The sequence below is a fragment of the Neoarius graeffei genome, chromosome 5, assembly GCF_027579695.1.
Source record: "Neoarius graeffei isolate fNeoGra1 chromosome 5, fNeoGra1.pri, whole genome shotgun sequence".
Taxonomy (NCBI): domain Eukaryota; kingdom Metazoa; phylum Chordata; class Actinopteri; order Siluriformes; family Ariidae; genus Neoarius; species Neoarius graeffei.
This window is the reverse complement of record NC_083573.1, coordinates 5,416,220-5,444,217: the sequence shown is the minus strand read 5'-3', so window position 1 is coordinate 5,444,217 and position 27,998 is coordinate 5,416,220. Positions and strand designations below refer to the sequence as shown.

General features: G+C 42.8%; 2 protein-coding genes across 4 annotated transcripts; both read left to right on the top strand.

Moving 5' to 3' along the window:
- Positions 1-275: 275 nt before the first annotated feature.
- Positions 276-11,498, top strand: ube2v2 (ubiquitin-conjugating enzyme E2 variant 2). Of its 3 annotated transcripts, none has more exons than XM_060921035.1 (4): positions 276-361; positions 3,825-3,898; positions 7,465-7,590; positions 10,101-11,498. In XM_060921035.1, exons 1-4 carry the CDS (start codon positions 343-345, stop codon positions 10,245-10,247), a joined length of 366 nt encoding a protein of 121 aa, XP_060777018.1. In that variant the 5' UTR covers positions 276-342; the 3' UTR covers positions 10,248-11,498. The 3 variants fall into 3 exon arrangements, with proteins under 3 accessions (XP_060777018.1, XP_060777017.1, XP_060777019.1); XM_060921034.1 differs by having other exon boundaries at positions 3,825-3,973; XM_060921036.1 differs by lacking the exon at positions 276-361 and adding an exon at positions 429-1,112 and having other exon boundaries at positions 3,825-3,973.
- Positions 11,499-12,739: 1,241 nt separating this feature from the next.
- On the top strand, positions 12,740-27,755 carry mcm4 (minichromosome maintenance complex component 4). The gene is made up of 17 exons (XM_060921033.1): positions 12,740-12,823; positions 15,514-15,583; positions 17,208-17,363; positions 17,455-17,585; positions 17,721-17,822; positions 19,349-19,444; positions 19,534-19,629; positions 19,745-19,883; positions 19,973-20,193; positions 20,624-20,744; positions 21,009-21,268; positions 21,606-21,971; positions 22,170-22,297; positions 22,391-22,598; positions 24,673-24,901; positions 27,267-27,400; positions 27,540-27,755. Exons 2-17 carry the CDS (start codon positions 15,526-15,528, stop codon positions 27,630-27,632), a joined length of 2,538 nt encoding a protein of 845 aa, XP_060777016.1. The 5' UTR covers positions 12,740-12,823; positions 15,514-15,525; the 3' UTR covers positions 27,633-27,755.
- Positions 27,756-27,998: the final 243 nt, after the last annotated feature.

Here is a 27,998-nt window from a genome sequence, read left to right as displayed (position 1 = left end):
CACAAAGGTTTTGTATGAGTTGTATTAATTGGTTTCATGATCATGAAATCAATTAATACAACAGACAAGGAATTTTCAGCACTTTTTTGGAGTCAGCGAAAATAAACACTTGTAATTTTACTGCTATTATTATTATTATTATTATTATGTTGAAATAATAAGTTGTGTTTACAATATAAACAATACAACAAACAATAAACAATATAAAACAACAACAATAATAATAATAATATGCGATTTTTTTTCAGTCACGCGCCCCGCTGTATTGAATGCAGTGCTCGTGACGTAATCAGCCACGTGACCTGATGTCACGCCGCCGTGCGCTTCTGGATTTGGCTGAAGATGATGGCGGCCTCCTCAGGTTTGTGTCTCCGCTGTGTGCAAACTGCGAACACGCGTCTCGGTTTCCCTTTCCGGAAGGATCCCGGCAGGGCAGGGCAGGGCAGGGCGGACAGGAGGCTCGAGCTTTCTGCGCTTTGCGGGCGGAATCGTTATTTCACAACCGAAGCATTTGTTTGTGACGGGGGCGCGTGCGGGGGTTTGGCGGTGTGTTTATGTGGTGTGAGTGTTGCTTGGGCGCGTGCGCTAATTTTAGCTCAGTCACTTTAGTCGATGACCAAAAAAACACAAAGCCACCCGGAGTTTATCGCGATTTAAAATGGAATAAATGAATAAAACAGTGTTTTTGTCCTGTGAGTGGGGAATGGGAGTCGATTCGGACAGGCGGAGACACGGAACGGGGTTCAAGCTAACGGCTTTGCTGAATATAGGGCGGGTGGCACAGAGAGACAGCTAGCATGCTAGCAAGGGCTAATTAGCAAAGCTAGCTGACAGACTTATTATTCTGACTATTTCTTCTTTTATCGCTTCAGTGTGTGAGAGAAATGTTGATATTCACACCTCCTTCATGTTGCTAATGCAGCTTGTTAGCTAACCCGGGCTGTGCTTGAGCCGTGCTTCAGTGTCGAGTTTGATTCTAAATTTAAAAATAAAATATCCTTCAAACACAAACCCGTACTTTCACTCTTCATCCCTGTTTCCTCCATTTTCCCTGTTTTTGAGAGACTCAGTGTTGAGTGAGGGCAGGAAGTGACTCTCAGCTCATTCCTCAGGTTAGAGAGAGACTTACATATTTAAAACCTTCCAAATATATGTATTTATTTATTTTTAAATATAATTTGAATTATTTCTATTGAATTATCTAATGTCGTCCTCAAACATGTTCTCTTATAAACTCTTTCCTATTTCAGGACCCATTTTAGAGCCGTGGCTGCTTTCGAGCTCATTTGCATAATTTGCATTTATATTTTACATTTTAAATCCAGATGAAAGTGCATCTCCTCACACAGGCAGTCAATTCAACTTTATTATTGTCAAATCAGTCTGATATTTAATAATAACCAAGTTAAAATGCAGCTGGGTGTGAAATAAACTCGTCAAACGATAAACCCGACAACTGTGAATAAATTATTCGTAAGAATCCTAAAAATGATTATAACGATCATGAAAAGTTTGCACCTTTCATCGATATAAAATGAAATAACTTTGAATAAATAATGGTCAAATAAATGATGATAAAATGAGAAGTATTATTTATATTGCACGTTGCTTAGATTGAAAATCAGTGAAGGTTTTAACAGGTTATTTGCCTCAGAAATCAACAAAATGTGATCAAACTTGAAAACGTAAGTAATAATTATAATAATGCAGCAATAATTAAAAAAAAAAAACTTGACTTGTATAGCATTTTAAAATAGTTTAAAAAGTGGTTTCTGCTTCAGATCCATCAAAATTATTAGACATTTTTAAGTTAATTCTGGAATTTATTTTAAAGTACTTTAAAAGGTGGCTTAAAATAAAATAAAGAAAAACAGTATAGTCCAAAAAAATGAATTTTATATCACTTAAAATTCAGCTCTTGAATGCTTTCCGGTTTAAAGTAAAAAATAAATAAATAGGCAAAAGGTAGTCACAACAACTTTACAGAATAAAAGAAACTCTAGTAGTTGAGTTAAATTAAAATATCGGCCTTAAAATGTTGGGTTGTTTTATTTTAATAAATTGTTTCATGAAGATTTAAGCAATATTTTGTCAATGATGAATGGATATATACGGACACGAGTGTTTTATTGGGAAAAGCACCACTCGGGTTTATTTTTCATCCAAGCTCCATCCAGGATATGGAGAACCAAAACCGTGACACAAATGTGTGACTCGTGAGCAAAGCGATGATAAATTTTGTTTTAATAAATTTGGGTACTTTGTTTGTGTCGATATAATCAAATCACGTTGGCTTGAAGATATGAAGTTGATCATCTCGTGTTGAAAAATCTTTCACAAATTCGCTTGGCAGACTCATGAAATATTCACCCACCACTCAAAGATAAACTTCATATCTTCATGCCACTGTGTAATGTTTTTTAGATAATATGGACACATCCACAAATTAAAAAAAAAAAACACGCAAGTTAATCAAAAGAATTTTCATTTTGAACCAGTTCGCTGTTTTGGCAATGCACATCGAGTCAGCGGGAAAACATTGGGAGTGACCTCATCGGATTGAAGATATCAGGAAATATGTCACTCAGATCCGTGATGTATTGTGGATGAAAAATGCAAGTTTTTCAGCACAAGATGATAAACTTCATATCTTCAAACCAGCATGGTTTTTTTTAATTATATTGACACATTGGCAAACAAAAAGTCCCCAAATGTTTCAAAACAATTCACCAATTTCCACACAAATGACAGAGACTTGTCACGGTTTTGATTCTCCATGTCCCAGATGGAACTTGGATGAAAAATATGAGTGGTGTATTTCCCAATAAAACGCTCATCTGTCCAATGTCTGTCTGTATTTCCTGATGAGCTTTAACAAGGTCCAAGTTGACGGTTTATCGGCGGCTTGTTTTTGAGGTCGTCTCATCGCGTGATGATTTTCATCAGTGTAACCAAGTTTAAAAAATATTACGGAGCCACTTTGAGAACTGCTGCATGAAGTGATTCAACTATCTATTTGTTTTTTTCCTGAACCGCAGAGCGATTATCTGACCTCGATCTTAAATGTCCAGTTCAGTTGTATCAAGTTCCTGACGCGATTAAAACAAATTACATGATTATAAAAACACGCCGCTCTGTTTCTGAAAGTCAACTGGCCTCAGGGTTTCCATTCACCATTAAAATCATGAGACGCTGGCAAGAAACCATTGGGCCGGTTCCCGTTTGGATTTGATCCGTGTTGCTGTAAAAACCGTGCTCACTCTCCGAGCTGAAACCTCCTCCATCGTGATTGGTCAGAAGTGTCGATTTATTTTCTACAGAAGTGCAGCTCCAGTTTACGGGTTTATTTGGTTAGAGTGCTCGTTCTAAGACGTCATTGTTTGTTTGGGAACAGCTTGTTTTTTGGTTTAAGGGTGAAATAAACCACTTGCTGTTCCAATCACTGAGGTTTTATTACCTTCCGCCAACATTGTTGGACAAGTTGATGTTTTCGTCTTTGTTTGTTTGTTCCCAACGTAACTCAAAAAGTAATAGATGGATTTGGATGAAATTTGGTGGAAAGGTGGGCCAAGAAACAACCACTTAGATTTTGATGCAAATCCGGACTTGGATCCCAGACTCAGATATGTATGCAGATCCAGGATATTTTTGTCTGTTCCGAAAGTAACTCCAAAAGTCGTGAACAGATTTGGATGAAGTTTCGTGTCCAGCTTTAGTATTGTTCTCGTGATTTGATTTTGATGTTCATATGTGGCTTGCTGAAGGTATGGACTCCACCAAGTGCCTTTCTAGTTAATATTGTATTATGCTGTTTTTGTGCACAGGAGTTAAAGTTCCACGCAATTTTCGTCTGTTGGAGGAGCTGGAAGAAGGCCAGAAGGGAGTTGGCGATGGCACGGTGAGCTGGGGCCTGGAGGATGACGAGGACATGACCTTAACACGGTGGACGGGAATGATCATCGGACCTGCACGAGTACGCCTTTAGACTCTTCGCATGCTCACATCCGACAGCAAGCTCATGAGAGTCATGAGGAGTTTGAGACTTTGTACAGTTTCCAGCAAAAAAGAAAAATCTGTTTATATTCTTAAGTGTAGTAATGACGTCCTGAATGATCATTTCAGCTGAAATGGGTCGATTTGCCACCCAAGCTCAGCTCAGGGTGCCAGCATTTATGATTTTTGACATTGGAAAATTTTGGCAGAAAAGTCATTTAACTGAAGGGTTTGCTTTTGGTAGTTTTCACGTTGCTGAGATGTTATGCAGGTGAAATGTGACTGGTGATTTTCACAAACGTCGTTCATTTGAGCCAAAAGAAAACAAGTGGGCGGGACCGGTGCCTTTAATTGGTTCAATAAACATGGAGCAGCTGCTGATCATCAAGTCCTTCTACACTGGACTTCTGACTCGCTGCTTCTTTGCCATCTTGTACGCCGATATTGATTGATTCGCGTGTGGGCTCTTTTTTTTTTTTTGTATGAGCGCGCGCTGAATTTTTCTCACCACCTGCTGCGAATTTCTTGTCAACTGTGTTGGCATCGCTGGCTGTTGGGGGTTTGACATATTCAATCTTGCGAATGGTTTCTGAGATACTTTCATTTTAGGTTACGATACACTTTGTTTCTTTGTTTTGATACGACTTGCACTGCTTTCCGCTGGTGCAGGTTCTGCCATCTTTTGGGGGGGGGGAACCTTTAAATGAAGTGACATTGCCAGTTCGAAAGATGTCCGCTGCTGGAAATGTCTTTCACAGCCTTGTCAGTGTGTGTCATTAGTTGTTGTGTATGGCGTGCGATGATAACGGAATCATCTTATTTGAGTTTGGTACCAATCATCATAATAACGCAGGGTGCTCTGGGAAATCTGAAATCGCTGGCTAAAAACAAATAGTAGTAGGCAGCTGTGGAATTCCAAAGGCACACAAATGGGGAGGGGGTCTCGGGGCATGTACATGCCTTCTGTTGCGTTCTCGGCTAATAAATTACTAACCACTTCACTGTAAAATACTTAGAAAATATGTATGAAATTTCCCTCCATGTGTGTGTTTGGCTTTCTCAGTTCCCCTCTGTAGTACGTTGCCTGGCTCTGTAACATGACGACATGCGCTACAGCGTGGTCTGGCTCAGCCAATCAGAGCGTGAGATTCGATCAACAAATACAGTTAGGTCCATATATATTTGGACACTGACACAAATTTTGTTTTTTTTACCTGTTTACTGAAACATATTCAAGTTATAGTTATATACTGGTCATGGATATAAAGTCCAGATTGTCAGCTTTTATTTGAGGGTATCCACATGAAAATTGGATGAAGGGTTTAGGAGTTTCAGCTCCTTAACATGTGCCACCCTGTTTTTAAAGGGACCAAAAGTAATTGGACAATTGACTCAAAGGCTATTTTATGGGCAGGTGTGGGCAATTCCTTCGTTATGTCATTCTCAATTAAGCAGATGAAAGGCCTGGAGTTGATTTGAGGTGTGGTGCTTGCATTTGGAAGATTTTGCTGTGAAGAAAACATGCAGTCAAAGGAGCTCTCCATGCAGGTGAAACAAGCCATTCTTAAGCTGCGAAAACAGAAAAAACCCATCCAAGAAATTGCTATAATATTAGGAGTGGCAAAATCTACAGTTTGGTACATCCTGAGAAAGAAAGAAAAAGAAAGCACTGGTGAACTCATCAATGCAAAAAGACCTGGACGCCCACAGAAGACAACAGTGGTGGATGATCGCAGAATAATTTCCATGGTGAAGAGAAACCCCTTCACAACAGCCAACCAAGTGAACAACACTCTCCAGGAGGTAGGCGTATCAATATCCAAATCTACCATAAAGAGAAGACTGCATGAAAGTAAATACAGAGGGTTCACTGCACGGTGCAAGCCACTCATAAGCCTCAAGAATAAAAAGGCTAGATTGGACTTTGCTAAGAAACATCTAAAAAAGCCAGCACAGTTCTGGAAGAACATTCTTTGGACAGATGAAACCAAGATCAACCTCTACCAGAATGATGGGAAGAAAAAAGTATGGCGAAGGCGTGGTACAGCTCATGATCCAAAGCATACCACATCATCTGTAGAACACGGCGGAGGCAGTGTGATGGCTTGGGCATGCATGGCTGCCAGTGGCACTGGGTCACTAGTGTTTATTGATGTGACACAGGACAGAAGCAGCCGGATGAATTCTGAGGTATTCAGAGACATACTGTGAGCTCAAATCCAGCCAAACTGATTGGTCGGCGTTTCATAATACAGATGGACAGTGACCCAAAACATAAAGCCAAAGCAACCCAGGAGTTTATTAAAGCAAAGAAGTGGAATATTCTGGAATGGCCAAGTCAGTCAGCTGATCTCAACCCAATTGAGCATGCATTTCACTTGTTAAAGACTAAACTTCAGACAGAAAGGCCCACAAACAAACAGCAACTGAAAACCGCTGCAGTAAAGGCCTGGCAGAGCATTAAAAAGGAGGAAACACAGCGTCCGGTGATGCCCATGAGTTCAAGACTTCAGGCAGTCATTGCCAACAAAGGGTTTTCAACCAAGTATTAGAAATGAACATTTTATTTATTTAATTTGTCCAATTACTTTTGAGCCCCTGAAATGAAGGGATTGTGTTTTAAAAAAAATGCTTTAGTTCCTCATATTTTTATGCAATCATTTTGTTCAACCCACTGAATTAAAGCTGAAAGTCTGAACTTCAACTGCATCTGAATTGTTTTGTTCACAATTCATTGTGGTAATGTACAGAACCAAAATTAGAAAAATGTTGCCTCTGTCCAAATATTTATGGACCTACTGTAACTGTATGGTGTCGCTTCCAGTCATGACCTGAATGGAATATAATTTCGTGGTGGAATAATTTTGTTTACAGCAAATCATGGGCTACGGAGGTGATAGAAATCGCTTGAACGTTGGAAGGCTTTTTTTTTCTGGGATCGAGTAGCCGGTGCATGCCATCTGTGTAGGTGGACAAACCTGCCGGTCACCAGCGGTGGTGACAAAAACCTCACAAAACAATCATTTTTAAAATTCTGAATTGGAATAATTTTTTTTTTCCGCTTTAGAACGTGGCTCTTTTCTCAAGAAAACAATCTCAGGTGTGATGCAACAAATGTGGCATTAATTTCCCCAACGTGTGTGAATGCTAGTGTCTTCATATAATTTGCATGAAACACATCGATAATTAATTTATTTTTTACTAGCGATAAACTTTTTTTTTTTTTTTTTTGCCATCACTGGGGATAGATACCATGGTAACAGTCACCAGGCCAGTTCCTGTTTGTGGTGAAATGATGAAAATGACAGACGTGGAAAAGATTAGAAACTTTCAAATACTGTAAAAATTGTCTTGGACCCTCCTGGCTATTTAAGATTCTTATTTGTTTTTATTTAGATCTGTTATATAATTTTTTCTTTTTTTTGCATTATTTTACGACTGCACAATTAATCCAAGTTTTTGTTTTTCCAGACTAATTACGAAAACAGGATATACAGCCTGAAAGTGGAGTGCGGCCCTAAGTATCCTGAAGCACCACCGACTGTTAGATTTGTAACAAAAATTAGCATGAATGGAATAAATAATTCCAATGGGATGGTAAGTAATTGTTGGGTTATGATGAAACAATCTTTCTTGACAAATTGATACATGAATCTGGAATGATTGACTGTTTTGTGTACGTGTTTTGAATTCAATTCAGTTGACACCTTGGAAGCCCCGCCCCTTCCTCCCACATCACAATCGTCATGCTTCAACAGAGCAATCCATGAGCAACCTTTGAGTCATAAATGAGCAATGCCCTGTTTTAATAGGAAAAAAGAACTTGGTGCGCACATGGATTTATTTTGGGTTTTCTGAAATAACCAGGTCAAAATTATACATACAGCACACCTAACATTTGGTTAAATGTCCCTTAGCAAGTTTCGCCTTGACCAGACGCTTTGAGTTGCCGTCAACAAGTTTCTGTCCGCATTCTGGTTGGAGATTTGTCCTTTCTTCTTGGCAGAATTGATTTTTAATTCAATTTGTGTGTTTCCTGGTAAACACAGTCCACATATTTTCAACAGGTTTGAGATCAGGATGTGTTTTAAGCTTAATGTTAGCCTGCTTTATCCTCAACAACCAGTGTTTGGGGTCACGGTCCTGCTGGAACACCCAACTGTGTCCAAGTTTCTGATGGTTATACTGAGGTAGCTTTCCTCCTTCATTCTTCCATCCACTTTGTCCAGTGGACCAGTGCCACTGGCAGCAAAACAGCCCCAGAGCGTGATGCTACCACCACCATGCTTCACAGTTGACGCAGTGTTCCTCTGTACCTTTGGTCGTGGTGGCCAAGCAAGTCAGGCTTTTCTCGTTTGACCGTCAAACTTTCCTCCAGGAGGCTTTGTCCGTGTGGTCAGCTGTAAACTTTAGTCGAGCTTGAAGGTGCAGATTTTGGACTTTCTTGGACGGCAGCCTCTCAGTCCACGGTGATGTAAAACTCGATTGACTGTAGACAGTGAGACTGGTGTTCCAGCAGCTTCCAGTTCATGGCAGACCTGTGCCTTGGTGATTCCTGGGTTGTTCCTGACCACCCAAACCAACTTTCTCTCAGCTGAGGGGGACAGTTTGAGTCCTCTTCCAACAAAGTGGCTTTAGCAAATTGGCTCCACCTACCAGTAACTTGTACTTCCATACAAGTGTTTGAACTGATGATCTTGGCATGTCCACTTGTTGAGAAATGGCTTCAGGAGACATTCCTGAGGTGTGGAAATCTATGAACCTTTTTCTCAGATGTGCACTGAGCTCCTTGGACTTTCCCATTGTAATGTATCTTGGTCAATCCAGTGAGTGTCAAAGAAACCCTTTTTATGTTGGTGCAGAGAAAATCACACTCATGATGATGATATATTGTCATGTCGCCCGGCTCTGGCGAGAATGCCATCTCAAATTAGACACGTCACAAAACATTTTTAATAATAATTACTAGATGACCAAAACTATGTGGACATCCCATTCCATATTGAGTTGCCACCATCTCTTTCTTGGAAAGGCTTTCAACAAGATTGAGTGTATCTTGGGGAATTTGTGCCCGTTCAATCAAGAGAGTATGAGTGTGAGGTACTGATATTGGATGAGAAGGCTCACTGTTGGCGTTCCGATTCATCCCAAAGGTGTTCGGTGGGGTTTAAGACATTATCCTTGAATGGAACCAATGAGCTGAGCCTAAACTTAGAAAGCCTTGGACTATTATTCTTTGTCCACCAAACTACTCCTGGTGGCACTATGCGTTTGAGGAGGCAGTGTTCTCCTGGCATCCGCAAAACCCAGATTCATCCATCAGGCTGCCAGATAGTGAAGCGTGATTCATCGCTCCAGAGAATATTGTTCCACTGCTTCAGGGTCCAGCCCACACATGGCCTTGGGCTTGTGAGCAGCTTCTGGGCCATGTGAACCGGTTTCTTGATGCCGAATTCTTGTCCAGATGCAGTTTTGGACTCTGTAGTGCGGTGATGGAACAGAGTGTAGCTGAGCCTTACTGGCTCCGTGCTGTAAGTTTGTTTACGTGGTCTGCTGCTGTTGCTCCGAGATGCTTTCATTTCACAAGAGCACTTAGAGTTGATTGGGGCAGATCGAGTTTACCTGACTTGTCGCAAAGGCAGCATCCAGTCTGATCCATTCTCCCGTCACTGTTGGTTTGTGGAGACTGCATGGCCATGCTCTTGATTTTCTACACCTGTAAGCAATGGGTGTGGCTCAAACACCTGAACGCGATAATGAGGATGGGTGTCCGGATACTGTTGTCCCATTTTGATGCATCTACAGGGTTTTACGGTAACCACAGGAACTTGGGGGGGGGGTTTGCACAATTTATTTTTTAATTATTGTACATAACATCTTTGAATAGAAAGGAAGAATTGGTCCTGAGAAACGTTTCTAGCATCTTAGCATCATTCCGCAAGTGCCTGGTAATTACCGTAAAACCATTTATATATTTGCTCACTGGAGTTTCTACCGTACTGTATGCATTCTTCTTCAGGGTTGAACAGAAGTGTTTTTGTTGTGAAATTTTCTATGCAATTATCGCAAGGTTAAATTTTTTTTTTCTTGTGTTTTCTTTGTTCCAGGTGGATGCACGTAGCATACCAATTCTATCAAAATGGCAAAATTCATATAGCATTAAAGCCGTTCTTCAAGAGCTTCGGCGTCTAATGATGTCCAAAGAGAATATGAAGCTTCCTCAACCGCCTGAAGGACAGACGTACAGCAATTAATTGTAAAAGATTGTTTTTGACCATCTGTCTTAAAAATAAACAAAAAAAACCCAACAAAACCCCCCCCCCCCCCCCCCCCCCACCTTACTCTGTTAGTCTCATGTCAGCGGAGATAGAGAAAGAAAGGGGGAAAAAAAGTCAATTTGTTCACTCTGCGCATGAACAGACATCGTTCCAAGGGCAGGATTGGAGATTTCAAACTCGTTTAGCTTCTCAGAGAAAACGTGAGTCACGGCGTGAAATTGAAATACAACAGAGTGCACACGTTCACACATTTTTCTCCTCCAGGAATGTTATGTCAAGCTTTATTGTTTCAGTATTTTTTTTTTCACATCGCCACAAAAAAAAAAAGAGGCAGGATGGACGTTTTGAAGTTAAGATTACCTGGTGGCAAATAACTTGCTGAAAAAGATGCCTATGTGAAACGACAGCATGATTAGTTTGGAGGGGGAGAAATACATAAGTGTAATAAATTATCTGAATGATAGAAGCCTTTGTGATGATTATACTAAAGTGTGCCTGTAGTCTGTAGTATCACAAACTGAAGGGGTGGCTGGTTCTTTTTTTTTATTTTTATTTTTTTTAAATACTACTTGTATGACAGTTGCCGTTTGATTCTCATTGCGCTGTTTTTGTTCAATTAGACCGTTCATTTAACTTGTGTAGAAAACGTCAGGTACATAAACATTGATCAAGCCCGTATCGATCTCTCTCACACACTCGCTGTACGTCTACACCTCGCTCATTGCGGATTAAACGTTGATTTACTGTACGAAGTGACGCAATGAACTTTTTGAGGATGTTCCCCAGCACACCATCACACCCTGACTTCCTCCTTCACGCAGTTTCATGATGATATTGAATTAACCATTGCTGCTCTTTTTTTCCCTTTTAACCACACCGCCACTTCCTTAATCCCTGGCTAAACTAAACTTTCACCTCGAATCACTTATCTGAGCCTATCATGAGCCTCATTTTGAGTAATCTGAAGCAGTACACTGTAATAACAAATAGCTAACGTAGTCGTTACTTGTTAATAAGCTAGGAAAGCTTAAAGGTGGGTTGTTTTTTTTTTTCTTCTCTGAAATCAATCAGATACCCAACAAAGTGTGGACACCAGTCGCTTTAACACATCTCAAACATTTTGGTCCCTTTTTGTCTTTTTTTTTTTTTTTAAGATATATATTCTGGTTCTGTTGAATATGTGACACCGGGGCTGTATTCAGGATAATAAATATTGTGGAACACAAACCGCTCTTGTTTTTTTTTTTTTTTTGTGACCCGTTTTTGAAATAAGTGATCATCTGGTCTGGTTCTGGGAAGGGGTTGCTGGAAGTTTGATGCACAACAATTTCTCGAGTTGATGCATATCTTGTTGCTGTGAGACATCAGAGGAGACCGGGTGGGTTTACCAACAACCTCTTAATGCTAAGAGCATCTTAAAGATTGTGCTGCTCGTGCTACCATTTAACGATTAGCTTTGTGCCACGAGGCTTTTGGGAAACTCAGGCCAGACTGGTTTGGACGTGACAGGAACTCAACCAGTCTTTACAACCATGGTGAGCAAAAAGGCGTCTCGGAACGCTCAAGATGTTGAACCTTTAACTGGATGAGCGATGAGAGACGACGACCACACCGGAGGCTCCGGTGAGCACCTGGATTGTTGAAGGGTGGGTTCAACTTCATGAGAGAATATGTGCGAACCAGGCCTGAAGAAAACAAGTGGAACAGACTTCACCAGTTCAAATAGAACAACACATCGAAGTTTCTCCGAATAGTTTAAAAAAAACAACCACCCATCTTTCTATTTGGATTTGGTTCTTGCTTGTTGTTCGATCAGCACCACCACACCACTAGGTGGTAGTCATGCGCCATCGTGCGCTCAGGTTTAAAACTGCAGCAAAATGGAGTGACCAAACTTGAGAAACGTGTCGATTTGAAGCTTCGGCAGTCTGTGTGAAAAACATTTTAAAATTTAAATGAAATTGTTTTGTCCAGGGTTATGTTTGCATCACGTGACCCTGAAATGGCTAGGGATTGATTCAATGTTTGGGATTTCTTCCCTCCCCCCCCCCTTTTTTTTTTTTTATAAAGCTTATTACCACATCTTTATGGAATTCTGTTTAAAAACAAGCAAAAAATCAAGAGGAGTTTCAACCCCTGATCTATTCGAGCCTGTCTTTCTGTCCACATTCAATAAAACACCCTGCGGGCTGGCTGGTCACGTGACCTGTCTCTGTGTTCGCCGCGAGCATCTCGGAAGAAACCATTTCTCAAGGAGGCGGGGGGGTATTGTTTCTCTGACCTTTTGAAAATCAACACTTGGAGAATAAACGCAGCAAAATGGTTTTCAGTAACTGGAGAATGTGAGTTATAAACATCGCTTATGACACGTATTGCTTCGTGAAATGCGTCTTTACTAAAACCAAACCAACACAAGACGGATGTTTCCCTGCCCTGTCATTGAACTCGTGCTGCCTGTGTCATTTGATTGGTCCGTGTTTTCGCGCGAAAACGACGTCACGTGAGCGTTTTCGCGCCACTCGGTGTGTGTTTGAGAAGGAGACGGCAAAGCGGTGAGTGCTTATGATCCTGAGGTGAAAGTTTTATTTAAAAAAAAAATAACAATAATGGGGAAAAAAGTTATCAGAGATTGTTATTTGTGGTGTTTGGGCGCGGTTTGAGTCACTTGCTGTGTGTTTCTGTTTTGTGTAAATATTTGTTTCATGACTGAATAAAACGGGTGAAAAAAATAAAATGGCGTCGATGCTTTTTGCATCTTATTAAAGAATTTAGGAGGAAAATATGGTTAAAATCTGCCTTTAAGGTTCGATGTATGGCTTCTGAACCCAAGTTGTTTTAGTCATCCTGTGTTTTATGATTATTTTTGTTATTACAGTTAAATTTGGGTGTCACGCGCTTTTTATCCTTCAAGATGGCTGCTTTGTCAGGGTCAGGAGCTTTGAAACGAAATAAATGCAGAGTCCCTGTCCTTAACTTCTTTTTCACCACATTAAAAGGTTTAATTAATCATTTCATTTGATAAAAAACATGTTTGCTCGAACAGCCTTCTCATGGGGAAAAAACAACACCCTTCGTGTTGTGCTGTGGGAGGAAATTAATCAATGACGGAAGAAAAAACCTTTATTTATCACATGCACACTTCAAGTACAGTGAAATTCATTCTCTGCATTTAACCCATCTGAAGTAGGGGTGGGCGATACTGGGAATTTGGGTATTGATCCGATACCAAGTAAATACAGGGCTAGTATCGCCGATACTGATACTTTTTACTTGAGATGTTATGATCATTGAATCATTTTGTGATTTTTTTTTTTCTTTCTTAGTTGATTGAGCATGATAAAACACAGGACAAAGATTTTAGGCAAATAAAAATGTTTTTTATTAACTAACTACAACAATATAAAACAATGTAACAGTATATTAATAATAAAACTCCCTTATCACCTTCTGCTACACAAAATTGTTTAAGGGTGTATTCAGACCAGGATAGTTCGATAGTTCACTTGCTTTGGTCTGAACCAAATGTTTTTTTATTTTTTCATTTTGGTGCGGTTCGCTTTCACACTGTACATTTTAGGCCAAGTTTACATTAGACCGTATCTGTCTCATTTTTTTTCGCGGATGCACTGTCCGTTTACATTAAACCGCCGGGAAACAGGAATCCGCCAGGGTCCACGTATTCAATCCAGATCGTGTCTGGTCCGGTGCTGTGTAAACATTGAGATACGCAGATACGCTGTGCTGAGCTCTAGCTGGCGTCGTCATTGGACAACGTCACTGTGACATCCACCTTCCTGATTTGCTGGCGTTGGTCATGTGACGCGACTGCTGAAAAACGGCGCGGACTTCCGCCTTGTATCACCTTTCATTAAAGAGTATAAAAGTATGAAAATACTGCAAATACTGATGCAAATACTGCCCATTGTGTAGTTATGATTGTCTTTAGGCTTGCCATCCTTCCACTTGCAAGTGGTAAGCGATATGCGCTGGGATCACACACACAGCGTCTCAGTCCCGAATCGTGGCTCGTGCGCTTCACTCGCGCGCTGTGTGAGCTGCGCAGGGCCGGAGTGCGCACCCTCCAGAGGGCACTCGCTGTTCAGGGCGGAGTGATTTGGAGCGCAGGATGCCTGCAGAGCCGAGCGTATCCGTGTATTGGCGTTGCTGTGTGCACGCAAATCGTGTATTGGTGTTGCTGTGTGCACGCTAATCGTTTTAAAAACGTTAATCTGATGATCCGCTGATACGGTCTAATGTAAACATGGGCTTTAGTAAGCGGACCAAAATCTGTCAACAAAGCCACGCACCCTGAGGTCGTTCAGCTATTGGTCAGAGACGACACGCGCACAAAGCGTTAAGTTCAAAAGTAGTCATGGAGGCTTTCCGTGCTGTTATTCTTTTTAATGTTATCAAAGCTTTATGTTTTTTCCAGTTTTTACTGTTTTCACAATTATGCGATTACTATGCTGTTGTACAAGTAATTTATCAACGACGACGACAAAGGGCAAGGCGGCTACGGAGGATAGCGCTGATGAGCGCACATCATGTTGTGACAGTTCTGGCTCTTCACGCAATAGATGAATTTCTTTTTTGCGTCGCTAGTACCGCCACTTTTTGAAAGAATGTCCCTGATTTTAATGTAGGTCTGACGGAGTTTCTTCACTTTTAGCCGACATTGTTCTGGGGAGCGCGTGAACCCCTTCTCCTTCATTTTCTCACTGAATACAGCAAACACGTCAGCATTTTTGTGTGTTCTCTCCAAAAGCTCAGATATGTGGACATCTGTCTGCGAGTGGTTGTTTTGATGATTTCAATAATACCAAGTAAGTCATGTTTAGTGTGCTGTTCCAGGAAAATAATCAACGACGGGGTAATGTGTTGCCATCTGACATGACCTAGTGGTGATTATATTCTGATAAAAGCATGTCATCACGTGTTCACTTCGTCTTTTATGGCAGCAATTTGCAGATGGATAGAGTTTTTAGAATTTATTGCAGAATCTCATGCTTTTTTTAAAATCAGGTTAATGTTCACCAAACAAGCGATCAAATATATTCTGTCTGGCAAAAAAAAAAAAAAGTTGTCTATTGTCTGTCTTGACGGCCTTCCCATGTTGGAAAAATGAAGCTCTTGAGACTGGAGACTCCTTCCGTAAATGATAGGTTTTTTTAATACGAATTTCTTTTTGTTAAATAATCAAACTAATCTGACCAGGTGAAAGCATGTCACTTTTCTTTTCCAGTGAGTGGTCAAGATGTCTTCACCATCGTCTAGCGGACGCAAACGCGGCAGGAGCAGCAACCCGTCAACTCGTAAGTTCCTGGATGATGCCTGTGCACAATCCTGTTGGGATTTATCACAGTTTTATACAGATTATAGACCCTTTTCAGTCACGTGACCTTCGTAAACGCGACCGCCATTTTGGTCATGTAGTGGACTTCGGCTCGAATCAGTTTGAATGCGAGGAAGGCGACAAACGAAAGACATAAAAGAAAAAGGAGCGAGATCCAGAAAACACCTTCACTATCCAGCGACGTAGGGCATTTACAGGGCGAGCAGAGGGAGAGATATTTGCAAAAATTGAGGTTAGCAGGCTTAGAGAACGACGTTTACCTGCTTCCGCCAGGATTGTTCACTGACGTACGGAAGTACACGAAGATCTCGTCTTTACCTGACTTCGGCCCACATGATCTGTATACCTATGTCGTTAAAAACCCATCGCCATACACATACACGCCAACGTCCGAGGTTCCGGAGCACGTTCCGGCTTGCTCCAGGAGTGCTCCGGCCGGGGTTCCAGAGAGCGCTTCGGCTTGCTCCAGGAGTGCTCCGGCCAAGGTTACGGAGCGCGCTCCGGTTTGCTCCGGAGCAAGCCGGAGCGCGCTGCTTAATTTGAGGGCAACCTCGGCCGGAGTGTGCTCCGGAACCTCGGCCGGAGCACTCCGGGAGCAAGCCGGCGTGCGCTGCTTAATTTGAGGGGAACCTCGGCCGGAGCACTCCAGGAGCAAGCCGGTGTGCGCTGCTTAATTTGAGGGAGAGCAAGCCGGAGCACTCTGGGAGCAAGCCGGCGCGCGCTGCTTAATTTGAGGGAGAGCAAGCTGGAGCGCGCTCCGGAACCTCAGACGTTGGCTCCGGCAGCTATTTACACTGGATCCGGTGTAAATAGCTGCCGGATCATAATTACAGTAAACTAGTAAATCCAGTAAAGGAAAAACTTGAGACTGAAAGGTTTTAACAGTCATCCAAATGACTGAACGTAAACATTGCTACAGTAACATACCAGCTACTTGTTGACATTAGCTAGTCAACAATAGCTACTACAGAAGAACAAAGAGGTTACAATGGGTTATTTTAGCCTATTTGGTTACACACTCGCCGCCACAGAATGTTAACAGCAATGTAATGCCTTTTCTGGCTAATTTTATTCGTCTTACCTCCAACAAAGTGGTCACTACACAAGCGTTGGTATGCCGAGGGCTGCCAATCTTTCCTGTTTATGGCCGCTATCCATCTTCTCCGTCGGGATCCGATAAAATGATAACCCTTGCCTTGTTTGTTGATGGTTACTACATCCAGGTGCACAACAATATAGTGGCATGATGGAAGTCTTGCTGAAAGTAAAAACTTTCTTTGCTGCCGTTCCTCAATGTTGGCTGTGGTAAACTACTAGTAGTACATGTCCAAAATGGCGGCCGCGTTTGTCGTGACGTCACGTGAAAAGGGTCCATAAAGTGTTTTTTAAAAAAATTTCTGGCTTTTCGTGTTATGATGACACTATTTATTAGAGTTAAAGTGAAAACTGTTAACAGTTAATAAAAAAGAGCATGTTTCTATAAACTGAGTTAATTTTTCATGTCTTGTAGCTTGTGATGGTAGGTTGGATTGATTCTCCGTGTGTGTGTGTGTGTGTGTGTGTGTGTGTGTGTGTTTAAACAGCTGCGAGTGATGGCCCTCGGACCCCGCGAGTCCGTGGATCCCAGGAGTCTTCCACAGGAGAGTTACAGCCCATGCCCACCTCCCCTGGCACGGACATGCAGAGCCCCGTCCCTCAGGACACCTCGCTCTTCTCCAGCCCCATGCCCCGCCCCTCTGGTACCGCCATCGCCACCATGTCCTCGTTTTCATGATCGTTCTCTGAAGTGCGGGTTCGTTAAACATTTCCGTTTGTGCTCTTTTACGCCAGTCCCACAGAGCGAACCGGACATGAGCTCTCCGCTGATTTACGACACGCCCAGTCGCGGGACTCCGGTTCGCCAGAGAGCCGACCTGGGATCCGTCAGGAAGGCGCCACAGGTGGACCTGAACTCTGAGCCGGTGAGTCAAGTCAATCTCTCGACTGGTGGAAGAAGTGGTTCAGAGTCGCACCGTCTGATGATCAGCTCTGTGCACTGAGGTCACGGTGCGATCAGAACTCGGGATGAATTTGCTCGTTTTGTTTTACTTTTCCAGCCTTCGGGGGATGCGGCAGTCGCCAGCGAGCAAAACGCCGGCCAGAGACTCGTCATCTGGGGCACTGACGTCAACGTGGGAACGTGCAAGGAGAAGTTTCAGGTAGCACCAAATGACCACGATGCATCGTATACGGTCACGACAGGAATAATAACGGAAACGATTGATGTTTGCGCGACATGACGCGTCTACCTCATTCATTCAGTCATTATCAGAAAACGGTCGGTGTTGACGGGTTCCGTTCGTTCATCGGGTCATGTTTTTGCTTCCGGGCCATATCTTTTAAAACTATTCAAGATACCTTCATGGAAGTTTGTATACAAATCAGACAACGTGAACTGGGGCTTTTTGCTATTTTGGATTTTTGGAGGGAAAAAAAAAAGTATTTTTCAAATTTTTACATAAAAAAATAGATTTTGATTTAGTTTGAGAGTACGTATCCAAAACTATTCACGATATGGATTTGAAACTTGGTATACTTGTTAACAAGGTGATGTAGATGTGCCTTGACATACAAAGGGTAGTATCTCACTGGGCTGCGACAGCCCGTGACTAGTTGGAGACACAACAGTTGCGATAAAATGTGCGAATTGGCGACAGTTTTCACTTGGAATCACACTGAATTGATATTCGCGTATTTTACTGCAATTGTCGTGTCTCCAACTAGTCACAGGCTGTCGCAGCCCGGCTTTCCCTCGGCAGGCAGGGAAGTAGAGGAAGCCTCACGGAAACTGACTTGAGAAGGGTTCGCGACAGCTTTGTGATGCGTTTGCGGCTATTTTGAGAGAAGTTTTGTCGAATGAGGTTTTTTTTTTTTTTTTTTAACATGTTCAAAATTTCAGCGACGAAGGAGCGACACTTTGCGACTCATGCAAGGAAATTGAGGACACTTTTGAAACTCGCTCGTGAATGATGTTTGCAAGCTGTCGCAGCCCAGTGAGATACTGGCTTAAGAAATGTGGGATTCATGTTTCCATGGAAACAGTTTCAGACTGATTCTCTCAGGTTAGTCTGTTAGTCTGTTTCCGGAGCAGAACTTGAAAACTATGAGCGGTACGGTCTTGAAAGTTGGTATATGAAGTAATGTCTATGTGCCTTTTGATACTAAGAAATGTGAGATTTTAATTTTGCGCTCACTTGGACCAAAAGTCCGGTGGGTTTATGCCATGGGCTGCTGAGGTCCGTGTAAAGAGGTCGGGCTGGTTTCCTGCGGGGGATATAGATGACTCTGACTTCTTGTTGGAAATGGATCTCAAGTTGATTGGGAAATATTGCAGATGGTTTTGATTTTCTTTTTATTTATTTAGAATAAAAAAACATCATGATTGGTTTATTGTTGTAGTGAAATTAATTTTTTTTAAATAGATATATAGAGTCTGGGTCATAATTCAGAACAATACTAAAAGCTATAATAAAAGCGTATGTATTTAAAAGGAAACAGTAGTCACCATTCAAGTAACAACGTTTATACATTTTATTTTAACTGTCTGCTCTAAAGACGGTGCATCACATCACATGTTAAACACGCACATGCAAGATGACCTGCGTTTTCACATCGCCAGGCTCTGATTGTTCATTGAGTCCATGTACAGCCTTTGGGTTAACCAGGTGTGTGTGTTTCGTCGCAGCGTTTCCTGCAGCGATTTATCGATCCGACATCACAGGAGGATGAGAACGCGAGTCTGGATCTGAACGAGCCTCTGTACATGCAGAAACTGGACGAGGTTGGTTTAGTTCGAAGCTTTGGAAGTATCAGGAATTTTACATAAACGTCCTTCCAAGTGTGTAGAATTTTCCGGTGTGTGTGTTGTAGATCAGTGTTGTTGGGGAGCCCGTGCTGAACGTGAACTGCGGCTACATTCAGGCTTTTGATGGCGATCTGTACCGTCAGCTCATCTGCTATCCTCAGGTAAGCTGGAGAGATCCTGGAGAACACGCTGACGCAGCGGATCAGTGGAATTCAAGACAAGTGTGACGAAAGAACGCTGGAAACAAAAAGACCACTGTTTTTTCTCCGAACACAGGAAGTAATTCCAACGTTCGACATGGCGGTCAATGAGCTGTTCTTCGAACGCTTCCCTGATTCCGTCCTGGAGCACCAAATCCAAGTGCGTCCCTACAACGCCCTGAAAACCCGGAACATGCGCAGCCTCAACCCTGAGGGTGAGTCCGACTCCGCGGTGACTAGATGACTGTACTGTGCCGGTTGTTTCGATTTGATTTGTAACGTGCTGAGCCTCTCTCTTTCTCAGACATCGATCAGCTGATCACCATCAGCGGCATGGTGATCCGCACGTCCCAGCTCATCCCGGAGATGCAGGAAGCGTTTTTCCGCTGCCAGGTTTGCGCCTTCAGCACGCGCGTCGAGGTGGACCGAGGCCGTATCGCCGAACCCGCGGTGTGTCGGAACTGCAACACCACACACAGCTTGGCGCTGGTGCACAACCGCTCGGTTTTCTCCGACAAACAGATGGTGAGATTGTAGAGTGTCGTTTTCATCTGATGGTTGGTTATGAATCTGTGATGGAAAAATAATCAATGACTGACGAAGCACAATTTCAGCTGTTGCCACTGAGCTGCACGTCTGGAAATGTTTTATTCCACTTTTATCATGAACAACCTAATAAATATGAACGCCTTGTAGTTTTTATTCTACTTGAGCAATACTATGGAACATCTGCGAAACAAGTTTCTTTTCCCCCATTTTGGAAAAAACGAGAGGGAGAGAGCGAGCGCTTGTGCCGGAGACTCCTTCGATCATTTTGAGAACTTCCAACGATCAGCCATTTTATACGTTTTGCTTTGAGTCATTCGTGTCTGCCAGAGACGTGTGCTCAGACTTGCTTGAAAATCTCAGTTGCTTTGGTGTGAAATGTCATGTTTTGTGTCTCTTCGATATCCAGATCAAGCTGCAGGAGTCTCCGGAGGACATGCCCGCTGGTCAGACCCCCCACACCACTGCAGTGTACGCCCACAATGACCTCGTGGACAAAGTCCAGCCTGGAGATCGCATCAACATCACTGGTGCGTTCTGGTTTGAAGCTCTTCCCGACACCACAAATCATGACCACTTGGTTATTGGTACCGAGCTTCAGCTTGGGGTTCTATACCGTGTGTACCGTTTTCACGTCCATCACACATCGACTTCCTGTTTACAGACCGGCTGTGTTTATGAAACATTCATAATAAGTGTCGTATTCCTTCGATTGCTTGAGTTCTGAAGTGGCGGGGATATACGCAAGTGAGCAGGAGCTCTCCGTTGATCTTGTTTGTTTTCCCCTCGAAAAGGGATCTACAGAGCCGCGCCCATGCGCGTGAACCCGAGACAGAGCCAGGTGAAGGCCGTGTACAAGACCCACATCGACGCCATCCACTTCCGCAAGACGGACGAGCGGCGTCTGCACAGGCTGGACGAGGAGAACGAGCAGAAGCTTTTCACCGAGGGGCGCGTCGCGACACTCAAAGAGCTGGCGAACAAGCCGGATATCTACGAACGCCTCTCCTCGGCTCTCGCGCCCAGCATCTACGAGCACGAAGACATCAAGAAGGTGGGCTCGTGTTTCAGCTGGAAGCAGGTTTCTCTGACACAGGGCTGATGAGCGTCAAAACATTTCACGCAGTGAAAACTTGATTTAAAATCCAAAAATGAATTCGTTCAATTCATTATTTGAATTTTAGAGAGAGTTCATGGTTTGTTGATTTGCTTGCTTGCTCGTTTGACTTATTTAATACTTGTACTAATTTTTCCACAAATTTGTTCCTTTTTAAATTTGCTCGATAATTTGTGTCTCATACACGGCTACAATTTAAAAAAAAAAAAATCACTTACAGGTATTCAGTTAAATAATTTATGCTTTTTTTTTCTCTTCCGTGTTTGATTCCCAGGGAATCCTGCTGCAGCTGTTCGGCGGCACACGTAAAGACTTCAGCCAGACGGGACGCGGTAACTTCCGCGCCGAGGTCAACATCCTGCTGTGTGGCGACCCGGGGACGAGTAAATCTCAGCTGCTGCAGTACGTCTACAACTTGGTGCCTCGCGGTCAGTACACGTCGGGTAAAGGCTCGAGCGCTGTGGGTCTCACGGCCTACGTGATGAAGGACCCCGAGACGCGGCAGCTGGTGCTGCAGACGGGCGCGCTGGTTCTCAGCGACAACGGCGTGTGCTGCATCGACGAATTCGACAAGATGAGCGACAGCACGCGTTCGGTGCTGCACGAGGTCATGGAGCAGCAGACGCTCTCCATCGCCAAGGCAAGGCGTGGTCTTTATCGTACGAGTCTCTGAGAATTAGCACGGATGATGAATTTGTACTCGAGCAAATGAAGAGCAGCAGTTCGATCTGTATGAGGAAGAAATGTTTGATTCGAATACCTGTCGCTCACAGACATCTGCCGAGGTGGGATTTTTCCGATCGACACATCAGCTTTGTGTTTTCTTTCCATTTATTAGGCTGGAATCATTTGTCAGCTCAACGCACGGACCTCGGTCTTGGCGGCAGCCAATCCCGTGGAGTCTCAGTGGAACCCCAAGAAAACGACAATCGAGAACATCCAGCTCCCTCACACCCTCCTGTCCAGGTAAACCCGAGCTCTGGGTTTTTCTTCCCGATTTGTTCATTGGTTGTCTTGTCATTTCAGTGAGACGTGTGTGTGTGTGTGTGTGTGTCTCAGGTTTGATCTGATCTTCCTGATGCTGGACCCTCAGGACGAGGTGTACGACAGACGCCTGGCGCATCACCTGGTCTCTCTGTACTACCAGAGCGAGGAGCAGATCGAGGAGGAGTACCTGGACATGGCCGTACTGAAGGACTACATCGCTTACGCCCGCACGTACATCAACCCCCGACTGAGCGAAGAAGCCAGCCAGGCGCTTATCGAGGTCTGGGGGGGGAGGGGACAACAAACTTGTGATCTGTGATTTAAATTAAGGGTGTGTCATGAAGAGTTTGATGTTCTGACTTCAATTTCAATAACTTTGTCCACGTTTAAACCCAGGTTGCATTTTTAAAGGCTGGATGGATGTTTAGAAGAAGGAATTTAAAAAGAAAAAAGACAAAAATAAAGAAATGGCTCCCTCACGTAACTACGTCATCACTTGTTTATCGCAATGCATTATGGGGGGTAGCCGGGGTCGGTTGCTGTGCAATATAGCAGATGTGAGAGGAGCGATTTTGCCGTGTTCTGTCGTGGAAGATGATGAAATTGGCGCTTTAAAGAGGTGGAGAACATGTTCAGTGTTTCCAGCAGGAATCCACAGGGATGAGAATTTCCCGCCGATCGGCGGATTTCCGACTTTTTCAGACCAAAATGATCGTTTTTGAGCGTGCGCGCGCAACATTAAGGTCTGCATCACGCATCTTAGAATGTGCACGCATGAGGGAGACTGTGTGCTTGTTCATGTAGCGCGTGCCAGACAAAGAGCATCCTGATTGGGTTACTCAGCAAAATAAACCAATCAGCTTTCAGTGTGGGCGGGCTTTTATCTCTTTCTCGAGGACCGGAGTTTTCAGCTGAGTCAGCGCAGCCTACAGGATCGGCATGGCAGAGAGAGCGCGCGCGCCCCAAAAAACCAAAGCACAAAACCCACTTCAGCTCAGATTACACAAAAGAATCTCCCTGTCTAATAATAATCTCCGTCTAATAATAATCTCCGTGTCTAATAATAATCTCCGTGTCTAATAATATCCTTGTCTAATAATAATCTCCCTGTCTAATAATAAAGAAAATAAATAAATACATAAATAAATAAAATAGCCAAAAATCATTAGCCCCTGGGCCCCGCCCCCCTGGGCCATGGGCCCCGCCCTGGTTTTTTCAGACTTTTTAAATATTTTTCATTCTCATCCCTGAATCCAAATCAAGCTTGGTGAGAAGGTCAGAGTCTCGACCGAGTCGACCACACTGTACATCATCATCAAATCTCAGTGTCTTCTCAAAACATTTATAAATGAGTGATTTTAGTTAAATAAAACTTGTCAGGAAATATTTACAAAAAAGAATCTTTGGAAACTGCTGATCTGCTGTGTCGTGTTCAGTAGAAGTGAGTTTACTTCAAGAAACGCCGCTAGTGAGGTCCACTGAACGTCACACCCTTTTCCCAAAAGAGAACCCTTCATGGTTTGGGAGTTTTATCGGTCCGACAGGCTCGTTCGACGGCCGAGTGCTTCTGTACGTCGAGACGCAAAGGCCGAAGAACGCGTCTTTGTTTTCCAGGCTTTGGAATATCGCGAGTTTCAGATGATGAACCATGTCGATTGTTGTCATCTTCTATAACCACGGACAATAGGAATATTGCCGGCTCTGTTTACGTACGTTTTTTTCCTTCACCAGAGAAATCTAAGCTACAAACACTTGTCTATTTCGATTCAGTTCGAAGGTTTTTGTTGCGGGTTAAACTTATCCATTTCTTTCTTCTCTTCTCGACCGGCAGCTGATAAAAGCTGTTCTCTTGGTTGCAGAGACACAGTTCGGGATGCCGCTGTTCACTGTAGGTGGCATGGTTAAAACCGGTTAGACGGAACAGTGCAGTGTTTAGCAAAAGTAAACAGTATAGCGGAGCTGACTCTGGGTATCGCCCATCATGCATCGTGGTAAACAAGTGATGACGTCAGGGGTTAGGGTTGTTGAAGGAGAAGGAAGGGACATGAAGCAAGAAAAAAATAATTGGAAATTGGAGGGTTAAAGAATGAGAGGGGCAAAGAAATAAATGCAGACAAATTGATATTGAGGAAGGGGAAAGAAGGGATAAAGATTTCAGAAGAAAGACAAAAAGAACCAAAATAAAGGACAGCGCGAAGGGAAGAATTAAGCAAACAGGAAGCGAAACCTCCACACAGGGGGTACAAACTTTTGATTTGAAGTCGCGTTAGTTGTGTGCATCAGTTTGACTCGTTTCTGTCCGGCTGAGGTGTTTCACATGAGGTTTTGAGCGTTGGTCATGCTGTGACCCTCAGGCCTACGTGGACATGAGGAAGATCGGCAGCGGCAGAGGGATGGTGTCCGCGTATCCCCGGCAGCTGGAGTCGCTGATCCGACTGGCGGAGGCTCACGCTAAAGTGCGCTTCTCCGAGAAAGTGGAGACCATCGATGTGGAGGAGGCGAAGAGACTTCACCGAGAGGCGCTGAAACAGTCAGCCACTGATCCCAGGACAGGATTTGTGGATATCTCCATCCTCACGACGGGTATGACGCGGTGATCAAGCGCAGTGATGATGGCTGTTGTTTTTCATATTTGCTTTCATTTATAATTATGAGTTCTTATAATAACGTGTACAACAATGACACAAAATGAAAACGATAAAAGGACAATCACAATTAAATAAAGTCATTAGCAGCAACCACAATAGAAAGAAAACTAAAATTAAAAAAAAAAAGGACAGTGATGACACTGACCATTCCGGCGAAACAACGGGAGTTTAGGGATCAAATAACGCATTTAATTTTTTTTCGCGGTCCAGTTTCCATCAAATCCTGCGCTGGCAAGTGGGTCCGTATCCTATGTTACGGACCTCTGGCGACTCGCTCGTTAACAACAACAAACATGGTAGCATTTTTTGTCAACATTTTATTTTTTTATTTTTATTTTTTTAATAAGATTATCAACAATCTTATAAATGTTTGCCAGCATTTCTCAGGAGAATAGCATTAATTTTACAGCATGGATAGCGATAACGACAGTGTTCACAGTGAAAGCGAGTTTTACTACCTTGAGGAAGAAGAAATAAAAGAAAACATTTCAGGAGAAAGCTAAAAACCTCTAACTGCTGCTAACGCCGAGCAAAAACATGGCTGAATCCTGAATGACTCCTATTTGTATAAATACTGTAGGGGACTACATAGGCGGCAAAATGTAGGGGTTTTTTTTTTTTTTCCTGCCATGGAAGTGCACTTGTATACTGAGGAGGAAGCCATTTGCATTACAGCCGTGAGTGAGGATTCAAAATGGCGGCTCGGTTCGGTTTTCCCTTTCGGGCGCTCTCATTTTCTGTTAGAATTTGGTAAAGAAAAAAATATATATATTATTTACCAGCTTAAGGTCGGTCCGTATGGTGAAATACCGTGACCTCGGCCTTGAATACTGACCTCGGCCCAGAGGGCCTCGCTCAGTACTTTCAAGACCTCGGTCACGGTATTTCACCATACGGACCTCCCAGCTGGTAAATAATGTATTTTGTTTCCTTTTGGTGGTGTTTTTATGAAAAGAACAAAAAGATTTATTTAAAAAAAATTTTTAATTTTTTACTTCCCCGCTGGCCGAAGGGCCCGAAAGGGGATTATGTCGTGACGATGTCTGTCAGTCCCAGGAAGGGTACTTGCCTTCTGAAATCATCAACTTTCACAGTTTTTGGAAGAATTTTACGAAACTTGGCAGGATTCTTTGTTGTATGTCGGGAATACACACATTGTAGTTTCGTTAAATTCAGTCACATTGGTACCGAGTTACAGCCCTTGATTAACAAAATTATACTTTCACAATTTCTTGAAGGTGTGTTTTTTCCTTCTGACATCAACTTCTCTCACACTTTTCGGACGAATTTCTCGAAGCTTGGCAAAAGGCCTTGTGATGTGACAGTAATACGCAGATTGCAATTAAATTTTGTTTGTGAAAATGTTACGAGTTTTGACCCTTGATTAAATAACTTGTACTTTAACAATTTCATGAGGGTGTACGTTCTTCTGAAATCGACTCCTCTCACAATATGTGGAGGAATTTCACCAAACTTGGCAAAAGGCTTTGTTAGATGACAGTTATGTGCAGATTGAAATTGTTTAATTTGGGCAGATTTTCCCAGAGTTACGCCCTTTATTATTAACAAACTTGTACTTTGGCTATTTCATCAAGGTGTGCTCGCTTTCTGAAATCAACTCCTCTCACAATTTTTATCCCACGCTGGCTGAAAGGCCCGAAGGGGGATTATGTCGTAGCGATGTCCGTCCGTCCCAGGAAGGGTGCTCACCTTCTGAAATCAACTCCTCACAGTTTTTGGAGGAATTTCATGAAACTTGGCAGGATTCTTTGTTATATGTCGGTAATACGCATATTGCAATTTTGTAAAATTTTGGTTGTAGTTTACCAGAGTTACAGCCCTTGATTTCACAAAATTATACTTTGGCAGTTTCATGAAGGTGTGTTTTCCTTCTGAAATCAACTCTGCTCATGATTTTTGGAGGAATTTCACGAAACTTGGCAGGATTCTTTATGTCGGTAATACGCATATTGCAATTTCGTTCAATTCAGTCGTGTTTTACCAGAGTTATGGCCGAGTTGCCAGTGGGGGATATCGTCCACAATTCATAAAGATAACTACTCCTTCCTGAATTTTCAATGGATTTTGATTGTTTTGTTTGGAAGATCTAATTGTGCTCATGAAGAACACCTTGGCTAATTATAAATGAGTCTGGTTTCTCAAGGTACGAGCTACTGTATCACTGACGCTCTCAGTTTTCACCACCGTTTTGTGTTTAAGTGGTTGGCTTCACGCCGTGAAAGCTATAACGAGGTGATGATTCCATGAAAACTGAAACCCTCGCGTGTTGCCGTTTGTAGGTATGAGCGCGACGGCACGGAAGCGTAAGGAGGAAGTGGCTCAGGCTCTGAAGAAACTCATCCAGTCCAAAGGAAAAACACCAGCCCTGAAGTACCAGCAGCTGTTTGATGATCTGCGTGCTCAGTCCGAGGCCGTAAGTGTTTCCCAGGGTTTCGTTTCCTTTCATGAACAGAAAGAACGTCGTGTTGTGTCAATTAGACGAGTCGTTAATACTAAGGTTAACAGTCATGTCTTGTTATTTTCATCATTAATCTGTTGTTTGTTTGCTCCAGGCCATCACCAAGGACATGTTTGATGAAGCGCTCCGAGCTCTGACGGATGAGGACTTTTTAACGGTCACAGGGAAAACTGTGCGCCTGCTGTAAATAATGCGCTCGTGATGACGAATTCCTGGTGAAACTCTCAACCTGTCTATAGAGAAATTATTATTAATGTTCATGTATATGAAGGCTTGTTTCTTTTTGCTATTAAAAATGGTGTGTTGCTGATCACATGACTCCATTTTGTTTTTTCTTCCTGGATTTTTTGTTGAGAAAGATGTGAAGGTTGCGAATGGATGAAAATATTTCTTTCAAGTGAGCTGGAAGTGTTTCTCCACGAGGCGATTTTAAGACGTAAACCTTGCAGAACGTAGCAATTTTCCTTGAATCACAGGTCTATCGACAGAGAATCTTCCCTGTATAATCTGATATAGAATGCGTCCAGGATTTTATCAGAATCCTTTTACAGTG

Coding starts and splice junctions, on each gene's coding strand:
- ube2v2 (XM_060921034.1), top strand. Junction 3,974..7,464: donor TGATCATCGGACCTGCACGA/GTACGCCTTTAG, acceptor TTGTTTTTCCAG/ACTAATTACGAAAACAGGAT. Junction 7,591..10,100: donor TAAATAATTCCAATGGGATG/GTAAGTAATTGT, acceptor TCTTTGTTCCAG/GTGGATGCACGTAGCATACC.
- mcm4 (XM_060921033.1), top strand. CDS start 15,526: ATGTCTTCACCATCGTCTAGCGGACGCAAACGCGGCAGGAGCAGCAAC. Junction 17,364..17,454: donor CCCCATGCCCCGCCCCTCTG/GTACCGCCATCG, acceptor CTTTTACGCCAG/TCCCACAGAGCGAACCGGAC. Junction 22,298..22,390: donor CCTCACACCCTCCTGTCCAG/GTAAACCCGAGC, acceptor TGTGTGTCTCAG/GTTTGATCTGATCTTCCTGA.